We start from the raw sequence: 10,812 nt of genomic DNA, 5'->3' as shown, positions 1-10,812 counted from the left end.
TATTTAATTACTGCTCTGTTATCTCCTAGTGAAGAGTTGCCTCATCAAGCCCAAAATTTTGAAGCTTCATCTGGGACAAGAAAATTCCAAACCAGCCCTGGCTGAGCTTGCAGACAATCTGTGATTAGCCAGGAGCAGTTGGAAAATATATTGGGTAACTGAGGATAATTGAGAGCTGCATGTTTGAGAGGAAACAGCTTTTAACAGATTAAGTCTGTCAAACTAACAACAAGCAGATGGGTTCCTCAGGATGCTTCCATTGCTCTGACTTAGGAAATTATGAATTAAGTCAACATCTGAGATGGGATTAGAGCACACAGCAAGGGAATTTGGGGTAAAATCTCCTAGAAAACAGACTGGATGAAAGGGATGAAAACCCAACCGCCTTGGGATGATGTGGAATTGCTTTATCCTGTTTATTGTGTCTCTTTTTTATGGGAAACTCCCAATTTAATAAGGAGAAAAGTGATCACCACACTGCCCTTCCTCATGGCAAAGGACATGGCTGTCGCTTCAAAGCCCTCCTGACCCCCTGAGCAACAGGAACTTCAGGAATCAGCCTCCTGGATTCCCAGCTGGAAGTTCAGGTTGAAAACCACAGAATATTTTGGGGAAGAAGCAGAATATTCCTGGTGGAAGGAGCATTGCCCAGTGTGGGAACGTGGCTCAGGCTGCAGGGGAAAGTTCTCCATTACATTGGTGTCACTCCCAGCATCCAATTCCACCTCCTGGAACAGAACCTTCCTCCTCCTCAGCCTCTTTCCCCTCTCCTTTGGGTTTTTCCCAAGGAAAAATCATTCCATGCTTTGCTTCCCCACTTTTATTTTCCCAACCCAACGCTGGCACTGTGAATCATTTCTGCTCAGGGCACCTCAACTTGTTGTTGCTGCTGCAAAGTGCTAATCCCCCTTCACACAAACCTCGAGTGCCTGCTTTAATGAAACCTCCAGATGAATATCAAAGAGCTGTTTGCTCGTATCTAATATTTTAATTCGATTATATTCTCAATTTAACCCATTAAACCCCCTTTGATGAGCTCCATGTTTAGTGTTTAGCCCCAGATGCTGGAGGTAATGAATATTGGACCTTTGATTTAATGAGAACTTCTGCCTTTCCAGCCTGACTCCCTTTGTATCCCCTTTTTTTATTTTTTTTTTTTTTTTATTATTATTTGCTGGCCTATAGAATTCAGTTAATTGAAGAAGTCTCTTATCACCACACATTAAGGAAGCTAAATTAGCATCCCTTTTCTGATTAGAAAATGCAAGCAGCCATGTTCTCTTTGATGTGAGGATTGGGTTGAAGTAGGCAGCAGCCCCCTGAAAATGAGCTGATGGCTGCATGATTTGGCTGCCATGCAGATGTGGCCATGTGGTGCAAAATGCTTAATGTCTTAATTGATCACCTTCCTTCCCTGCCTGGCATCCTCCTCCCATGATTTAGGGGGATTTCTGGGCTCCTTTGGGGCTTTTTTTTTTGGTTAAAAGAAGGAATTTTTTAGGAAAAAAAATATTTTTCGGCACTGATCGTGGGCATGTCACAAATTATTTGGAAATGTCTGTTTGTCCTGATGGTTTGGGATTTTTAAATCCCAGAAAAAGGCATAATTACACCAAAAGGAAAGCTGATCGACCTCAGTAGTAATTCAGATTTTCCCTGCCCCTCACAGATGTGGTGGCACAAAAAAGGAGACCACAGGAGCAAAAGATGAACATCCACCTGCTTAAAATTAAAAAAATAAAAAGCCAAAATTTCATTTCAGATTAGGAAGGCTAAATATTTAAATCAATATTAAATTTATTTCATTGTGTAATTGCCTTGAATGTTGAATTAGGGATTGAGGGAGGGATTGGGAGGGAGCAGAACCTGCCATGGTGCTGTGGTGGCTCTGAGCTGTCTGTCTGCTCATCCCATGGAAATTCCCAACATTTTCCATGCAAGATCTTCCCATTTTTAAATATTTTACATTCTGGATGAGTTGCAGCTGAAATCACCTTCAGTGGGAAAGGATTTGGGGTCAATTCTACCTCCAAAGTGCTGCTGCAATAACATCCCCATTGGGTTTCTCCCCAAAATAACCCAAGTTGCCTTCCCAGCACCTCACAAAAGGCATGAACACCTCCTGACACCCCAAAAATGTTAATTTTTATCAGCTGAAAACCTCAAATAAAGGCAAACCTCAAAGCCACCATTGCAGCTGTAAAGAAAAAGGTGAGGAGTGAAACCACAGGAGGTTTTGGCAACTCACTGAATGCTTCAAACAAGATAAATCTGAGACAAAAATCACTTTTAAACCCAACTGGGAGCATCCAAGCTGGAATTTGCAGTTAAATAAGGTGATGTTTGTTATTGGGACTAGAAGAGAGGAAAAGTTCCTCAGCACGATCCACACCTGCAGGAACTTCAGAACATCAGGGATAAAAAAAAATTCCCTGAATCCATCAGGCAGCAGAGAGAAATGAGGAGAGGAAGCTGCAGAAAGAATTTTCCATCGTGCTGAGCTTGGCCATGAGTTAGTTACACCTCCACGTGTGTGTGACAGCAAAAAATTGCAAATTATTTACCCTATAACTGCCCACAAAACCCATATTTTATCTGCTTTTGTGGAGCTCTGGCCATAGGATGAAAAAATTGGGGTTGGAAGTGCTTTCAAGAGACAGAAAAGTTAAAAATGTTGAAGGCAGCATGCAGGGAAATGCTCAAAATCAAAGCAGAAAGCAAAGGTTCATGGCAGGATTTTATGGGTTGGGTTTTGATTTTCTATAATGAAAATCAATGACCAAAAAAATAAATAAAAAATCACCACTTAGGTGTTAAATTAATCACCAGAAAATAATTTAATTTAAAAAACCCATACAAAACTCACTGAAGAATTTTGATGAAAATCAGTAGAATTTTAATGAAAATTCAAATTTAATGAAAATTAAAATCTTCTTGGAAAACAGGAAGTCCACCAACATTTCCTATTTCCAGCAATTATTTCCTTCACTCCACTTCCACTCCAGCATTTCCTACATGAATGCATGAAATAATTTTTTTTAAAAAGTGAGAGCAGCTTTAAATTTCTCTCCTACTCCTCGAGGTTCTTGGGAAGAGCAGGAAAAAAAAACTGCAGAAAAAGTGATGATCTCCAAATGAAATTAATTTCCTTTATTCCAAGAGCAGCTGGGCAGGAGCTGGCTGGTGCCACAGGGAATTTCTCTGGCAGTGACTCTTTCCTTCAGCTGTCCATCTCAAGGGTTTTTGCGCCAAATTTTGTGGGATGAGCAGCTTTTCCCCAAATTTTCCTGTTACCTGCAAGGCTCGGTGGTGTCCAGCTGGGATGGGGACATCCCTGGGCTGGGGAAGTTCCCACTCTGCCTGTGTTTGGCACTCAAAGTTTGTAGTTTTTAATGGGATTTGGAGCTTTAATTGTCAGCCGAGGTGTCTAAAATCACCCAGAGGTGAAGATGCTTGTGGGGTTTGTTTTATTGAGCTGCAAAAATCCTTTGGGGGAGGAATTTCTGGAGTGGCAGGGGAGAGACAGCAGAGCTTTGGGGATTCTTTGAGTCATATTTTGACTTTTTCTCGTGGATTTTGGGACATCACTGAGCCCCAGAGCAGAGCCATTCCCAGCCTTGGGGACAGCAGACATGGGCAGAAAAATATTAAAAATAAATCCCACACAGAGCTTGTCTTGGATATCATTTTTAACAATTCCCAATGAAACGCGTGCTCGGGTGAGGCTGACAACGAGCACAGCGCCAAACCCTCGGTGGGTGACAGGAAAAGTGTCACATTCCCAGCTTTTCCAGCTGCCATCACATCCCTGCCCGTGGAAAAGGGAAAAACCCCGGAGTCGGGAGCAGCATTTCCAGGCGGCTCTGCTCCAAAGCACGCCGAGTTTCAGGAGGAAAATGCTCGATTTGCTTTCTAAATCCGAATTTTTGGGGAGGTGGGTGGAATTTTTTTTTGGTGGGAATTATTGTGCTGAAAGGGTTTGTTAAATTCAAGCAGTTTTTTCCTGGATTAGTGGATGGGTAGTGGGGATTTTCCTCTGTGATCTTTATTTTACATGGAAAGAACAGGAAGGGAAGCTCACAAAAAAAAAGAAGCAAACGCACACATTTCAGTGATCTATATTTTATATATTAAACAGGAAAATCAAACGTTTTCCCCTCACAAAACAACGTGTCCCATCAGCCAAAATGCCCGGAAAGTGCTGATAACGCCAGACAACCAAATCAAATTCCCGATTAAAAAAAAAATTAAAAATTAAGGAAATAAATTAAATATCCTAACGAAACACCGCCGTGGTTCTGATGCAGCACGGGGAATATCTGAGCCAGCACAGCCCCTGCTCCAGGTTTTTATCGGGAAAATTCCCAATCCCAGCATCTCCTCCTCCCCGGAGATGTGAAGCTTCCGCGGCGTTCCCGGCGCGTTAACCCAGCGAGCAGCTCAGCCCGGAATGAGGAAAATAACCAACCAAACCAACCAAAAATAAATGATAAAAATCGGAATTTATCTGGAAATGAAGCCCATTTCCCTGGCGGGGAGAGAAAGGCAAAGCGAGCGCGGCCGGGGCTGCTGCAGCTGAGCGGCACGGAGCGCGCAGGGACAGGGGACAGGGGACAGGGGACAGGGGACAGGGGACAGGGGACAGGGGACAGAGGACAGGGGACAGGGGACAGGGGACAGGGGACAGGAGCCACCCGCCGGAGCAGCTCCGGGGCTGTTCCAGAGCAAAAGGGAACTCTCCGGGATTCCCACCTGGCAGCCGGGCAGGAATCAGCCTGCCGAGACTTCTCCAAGCTGGAAAAATCCCTTTTTTCCCGGCTGGGAGCGCGTTTGCTCCGAGCAGCCCTGGCAAGGATCGAGTTCTTGGCGATGCTTTCCCTTCCCTTCCCCACATCGGGATTAAATAAACCGGATTTTTTTGCCTTACCTCTTCCTTCGGAGGGCTTTTCTTACCATTTCTTTTGATTTGTGCGTGTCTCGGAAGCTCTGCCCGACCTCCCGCCCTGGGGATGGAGACGGCGAGCGTGGGAAGAGCGGCGAGGATTTAGGGATTGGGGACTAGCGGGGGAAATTCGCCCTGCCTGCCGCTCCCGGGAACCACAGCATGCTGCCACCAGGATACATTTATTTGAAACCCGAGGAAAAGTTCGGGGAACGAGGAAAAAGTCCGACGCTTCGAAGGGAAGGAGGAACCTAAAGGAAACTCGGCTCGCTTTGCTCCCCCCGCGGCAGGTTTCCGAGCGAAGCCCAGGCTTGGGGTGATGCTGGGGGACACCGCGGGGTCCCAACGCCCTCGGGGACATCGCCACCTTGTCCCCCGGGAGGGCAGGGGGCTCCCCGCCATCCTCACCCCCTTCCCGAGCCGTGCCCTCCTTCCCTGGGCGCGTTCCCGAGGCTGGGGCGACCTGCGGGGCATTGCCGAGGAGCGGCGGAGAGCCGCGGCTGTCCTAGAGGCGGTGGGGACAGATGTCCCCTTCCTCCAGGATGTCCACCTCGTCCTCGGGGTCCTGCAGCAGGAAGGGGCCGGGGGGAGCCTTGCGGGGCTCGGTGCCCGCCGCCTCGGGCAGCTCGGGCTCGGGGGAGCTCTGCTCCCGGCTCTCCTCCCCGCCCGCCTGCTTCGGGTCGTCCTGCGTCTTCCGCAGCTGCTTTTTGTGCTTCATGCGGCGGTTCTGGAACCAGGTTTTCACCTGGGGAGAGCAGGGAAAGGGCGAGAAAGATTTGAAAAAAACGAGGGGGGAAACCAAATAAAAATTAAAGGGATACGGATGCTGGGGGGATGGATGTGGGGATTCGGGAGGGAACGTGATGGGAAGGACGGCTGGAGGGGATGGTGAATGGGATGCTGAATGGGATGGATGTGGGGATTCGGGAGGGGATGTGGGGATGCTGAGTGGGATGCGAGGATGCTGGGAATTGTCCGGGGGATGCTGAGTGGGTGGGATGTGGGGATTCAGGAGGGGATGTGATACGGAGGATGCTGGAGGGGATGTTGGGATGCTGAACGGGATGCAGGAACTGATCCGGGGGAGATGTGGGGATGTCTCTCGGAATGTGGGGACGCTGAATGGGATTTGGGGATGCTGACAGGATGTGGGGTTGCTGAATGGGATGTGGGGATGCTCCTCGGTATCTGGGGATGCTGAATGGGATTTGGGGATGCTGAACGGGATGTGGAGTTGCTGAATGGGATGTGGGGATTCTCCTCGGGATGTGGAGATGCCTCTCGGGATGCAGGGATGCTGGAAGTGATCCGTAGGATGCTCTCGGGATGTGAGGATGCTGAGTGTGATTTGGGGATGCTGAATGGGATGTGGGGATGCTGAACGGGATTTGGGGATGCTACTGAGGATGTGGGGATGCTGAATGGGATTTGGGGATGCAGACTGCGATGCGGGGATGCTGCAGGGGCTGGGAGGTGCGGACAGGTGCCCAAGCCCGTCCCGCTGCCCTACCTGGGTCTCGGAGAGGCTGAGCGCCGTGGCCAGCTCCACCCGCTCCGGGGTGGAGAGGTACCGCTGGATCTCAAACCTCTTCTCCAGGCCGGAGAGCTGCGAGTCGGAGAACACGGTGCGGGCTTTGCGGCGGCGGCAGTGCTTCCCGGGCAGCTCGGCGTGAGCGTGGTGCTGGAAAAGGGCTGGCACGGGCATTCCTGGGGGGACACACGGAGGAGAGCAGCGCTGCGGTCGGGGAGGGAGATGGATCGCCGGAGAACCCCCAGGAATGTCGGGTTTTTCCCGGGCTGGGCTCTCCCCCAGCCTCTGGGAATTTTTGGTCGTTGTTTTCGTTGATTTCGTTTTTGAGGTGGAGTTATTGGTTTGGGTTTGGGGGTTTTTGTTGCGCTGAAAACAGGGATTTGCCGAAGGTTCCCAGCCCGGGAAGGTGAAGGGGACAGCTGAACTTCCCGGACATAAAACCACAACGAAATGGGCATGGGAAAAACCGGGAGAGCCCTGGAAAAGGCTGGGGGGAGGAAAGGGGCACCTGCGCTGCCCCGCTGGTGCGCAGCTTGGGAAACTTTGGAGGTTTTCTCCCTGCAGAGCAAGGAACGGGCCAGGGAACGGGCAGAGCCCCGGGGTGCGGGAGAGGAAACAGGAGGTGGGAAAGCAAAACCCGGCTGAACAACGCGAGGAAAAAGCGAGGTCATCGATCCCAAAATAAAAGTGGTTTTTAAAAAATTAAAATGAAAGGGAAAAACAGAGGGGAACCCCCAGGATTTCGGGCACCTGCTAACGAAGAGGCTGCCCCGGGGGATGCAGGAAGATGCTCCGCCGCCCCAGAGCGGCTCTGTCACTCCTGTCCCCACCCGAGTCCCCAAACCCGGCCGGTTAGCCGCCCTTACCCGAGGTGGTGAGGAAGTAGGGGTGGTGGTGGTGATGCTCCGGCTTGTGCAGGGCAGGGTGCGGGTGCGGCGCCAGCAGGGTCGGCGCGGGCATCAGGGGGTACCCATAGTCCAAGAGGGGCACGCGGGACGCCAGCGAGCCGGGGAAGGGCTCGGGGGGCACCTCCCGCAGGGGTTTGGGCTTGTGCAGCAGGATGTCCTCGATGAAGAACGACGTGGGCCTGGCCGTCGAGATGGGGTGCACCGGCGCCGTGAAGTTGAGGTTCATGTCGCCTCTGTCCCCCTCGGGCGGCGGGGAAGGGAGGGAGGGAGCGGCGGAGCTGCGGGAGGAGACGGAGGGGGTGAGCGGCTGCAGCCCCGGGCCGGCGGGAGGAAATGGGAATAACGGTAAAAATGAATAAACGACGGGTTTTTTAAAAAATACAGCGGGCAAAATAAATAATGATAATGGTTAAAAAAAAATCTCTCGCCCGGGCAGCGATGGAGTGAGGAGGCAGGGGAGGCGAGGCGGGCGGGCTGGGGATGCGCGGGGCGCTGCGCGCCTTTGAGGCGCGCTGGCAAGGGGGATGCGCGCTGAGCCAATGGCGAGCGGGGGGGGGACGGGCCTGGCGGGCCACCCAAAGCACCCCGGGGGCGAGGAGGGGGCGAGGAGCCGCTCGGGAGTCGCTGGGAGTCTCTCGGAGCAGCTCCGCAGCCGCGCAGCCTCCCCCGCGCTGCGCCCCGCGCTCAGCCCCGCTCCCTGCGCCGCGCTGCTCCCAAACGCGCCGTCATCTCCTGCTTTTTTCCCCCTTTTTTTCTTTTTAAAAAACTTGGGAGAAAACAAACCAGCGGCTCTTTCCCACGCTCCCAACCTCTCCCCGCGCACGGAGCTTCTCCTTCCCTCTCAGGGTTTTGTTCCCAACCCTTCCCCGCTCTCTGTTGCGCCAACACTTTTCTTTTTATTTTTTTTTTGGGGTCTTTCTCTGTTTGTCCTTTTTTTTTCCCTTCCCCTTCTTCACCCCCCTAATCTGCACCATTCATTTCCCCGGAGTCAATTTGCTCAAATGAGGGTGATACACCACATCCTAGCCGAGATAATTTCGGTTCGCATCTCGGAAAATTGCTCTAATTATTGATGTTAAACTCAGGGAAATTAAAAGAAGGCGCTTCTCCTTCATCTCCCGATTTTGAGCTCTAATTTGTTGAAATCGAGTTGTCATCACAATTCCAATCACTGCCGTTAATAGTAAAAGTGTTCTAATAGAGGCAGAATTCGCACAACCCATGCTATTAGATAATTAAGAAAGATGTTAGAAAGACAAGTGCTAATCCTTGGGCACACGGACAGCGTTTCCATCTGATCCAGCAGGTAGAACAAATTAATTACCCGAATCAATTAGTCCTAAAAGTACAGTTCTCGGGGAGGTGTAAGCCATGCCTTCCATATGGATGAGCTGGTAAATGGTAAATAGATGAGGAAAAAAGCTCGGAAAGAATAGAAATGGCAACCGCGGGGCTCTAATGAAGGTGCAGCTCCCCAGTTTGCCAGCGGCGCTGGCTTTGCCTCGGGCACAGCCACGCGTGGGCAGGGAGGGGACAGAGGGGACAGAGGTGGCTTCTTCCCCCAGCCCAAATTCGGGAGGGGACAGAGGTGGCTCCTTCCGGAGCCCAAATTCGGGAGGGGACAGAGAGGCACCTGGCACAGCCACACCCACACTTGGGTTTATTCTGTAGTGCCCAGGCAGTCCTCACACGCTCCAGCATCGGATATTTATATATTTTTAACCATATATGCATTTCTGTCTTTATTTTATCCTTTATATTTTTATTTATATTGCCTATTATATTCTTCTATTATATATATATATATAAAATATCTATATTTGTTCATACTTGGTTCATGCTGCAGTGCCCAGGCAGTTCCCACACACTTCAGCATCAGATATTTATATATTTCTAACCATATATGCATTTCTGTCTTTATTTTATGCTTTATATTTGTATTTATATTGCCTATTATATTCTTCTATATTTTATATATATATATAAAATATCTGTATTTATTCATACATATCCTTGCTTGCACCGATGCAGGGAAGCAGGAGAAACCTCCCAGGACTCTGTGCTGCCCACAAAATTCCCCCTTTTTCCCCGGGAAAAAGAAATAAATAGATAAATAGATAAATAAATAAATAGAGAAATTGATAAATAAATAAAGATATAAAAAGATAAAAAATTAAATAGAGAAATGAATAGATAAATATAATAATTCTGTTTTAGAGTCCCCCCCCGCCCCGAAATGACCATTTCAGCACCACCCCGAGTTTTTTGGCTGAAGGATTCAAAAACCCAACAATCCTCCCAACTTTCTCCGAGGAGCAAATGATGAAATGAATTAATGGTGATGAAACAGGCAGTTTGTAAGCTGCTTGAGGAGCCATTTCATCAGCTGAGATGTCCCTGCCGGGCTGGGGCTTTGCTGGGCGCTTGGGGGGTAAATGTGGGTGTTTAGAGCAGAGCTGGAGGATTAAATCTGTGTCACCTCAGCCAGACTGGGCTTTGGGAATGAGACAGAAAATTACCTGGCAGCCACACTGGCTGGGCTTTTTGGGGTTTTCTGGGGGGTTTCTCTGTGTTTAGGGCACAGTTAATGAAGCAGAGGGGGAAAGGGGTTGTGCTTTGGTGTTCAATTGCAGCCAAAGCTGTCCCCAAACCCTGCAGGGACACTTTGGGCTCAGCAGCCTCTCCCTGGGCTGGTTTGGGGTGAGGAGCAGAGGGAATAACCCCAACCTGTGGAGGGACAGGAAGGCAATCCAGAACGGGGGAACCTCTCCCCTGCAGCCCTCACAGCCTGGGATTGTTGAAATGGAACATTTCCCAGCTTTTGGGGACAGCAATGGGCTGCCAGGCAAGGCTGGCTGGGTGACCCCTTTGCCCCCAAAGTCCCTTACCTATTTTGTCCCTCCCTGCAGCTCCCTGGGGCGATGATGTCACCCAGGAACCCCCAAACCCTCCCCAGATCAGCCCTTTTCCCAGGCTGCACACACAACACACCTGCAGAGATTTTCCCATGCACATCCCATTTGCTCCAAATTCCCGGGAGAACAGACCCTGCTGGGTCCCTCAGCTTTTGCCCTGATCCAGCTGAAATTGCCCCAGAGCTGGGCAGGAGCTGAGGAGCTGCTGGGCTGAGGGAATCTCCAGGAGGGAAAGGCAGATCAGGATCAGGGCAGGATGGGTAAAGCTTCACCCATTAATGTCACTAAAATCAACATTCAACACACAATCTTAACACAGAATAACAAAAACAACTCAACTAAACAGATGAAAGTTTCCTACCCTAAATATTCCAACACAACACAACAAATCCCACACATCCACCCCTAGAACTTTCACTACTATTACAAAAATTACAGAAATACTTCACTATCATTTTACTTTAAAAACATAGCTTAATACTTGTTTTGCCCTTTGGCTGTTTTGCTCCCTGGAGC

General features: G+C 49.8%; 1 protein-coding gene across 1 annotated transcript; it reads right to left on the bottom strand.

The window, feature by feature from the left end:
• Window positions 1-5,447: 5,447 nt before the first annotated feature.
• On the bottom strand, window positions 5,448-7,607 carry BSX (brain specific homeobox). The gene is made up of 3 exons (XM_085081999.1): window positions 7,340-7,607; window positions 6,453-6,649; window positions 5,448-5,687 (listed from the first exon to the last, which is right to left on the bottom strand). The coding sequence occupies exons 1-3, from the start codon at window positions 7,605-7,607 to the stop codon at window positions 5,448-5,450; spliced, it is 705 nt and encodes a 234-aa protein (XP_084938125.1).
• Between the last annotated feature and the right edge of the window lie 3,205 nt (window positions 7,608-10,812).

Source organism: Lichenostomus cassidix, chromosome 24 (genome assembly GCF_008360975.1).
Source record: "Lichenostomus cassidix isolate B80296 chromosome 24, HeHo_3.0, whole genome shotgun sequence".
In the NCBI taxonomy this organism is placed as follows: domain Eukaryota; kingdom Metazoa; phylum Chordata; class Aves; order Passeriformes; family Meliphagidae; genus Lichenostomus; species Lichenostomus cassidix.
The sequence above is the reverse complement of the archived record's forward strand: the minus strand, read 5'-3'. Positions and strand labels throughout refer to the sequence as shown.

Coding starts and splice junctions, on each gene's coding strand:
- BSX (XM_085081999.1), bottom strand. CDS start 7,607: ATGAACCTCAACTTCACGGCGCCGGTGCACCCCATCTCGACGGCCAGG. Junction 6,650..7,339: donor CTACTTCCTCACCACCTCGG/GTAAGGGCGGCT, acceptor GTGTCCCCCCAG/GAATGCCCGTGCCAGCCCTT. Junction 5,688..6,452: donor TCAGCCTCTCCGAGACCCAG/GTAGGGCAGCGG, acceptor TGCTCTCCCCAG/GTGAAAACCTGGTTCCAGAA.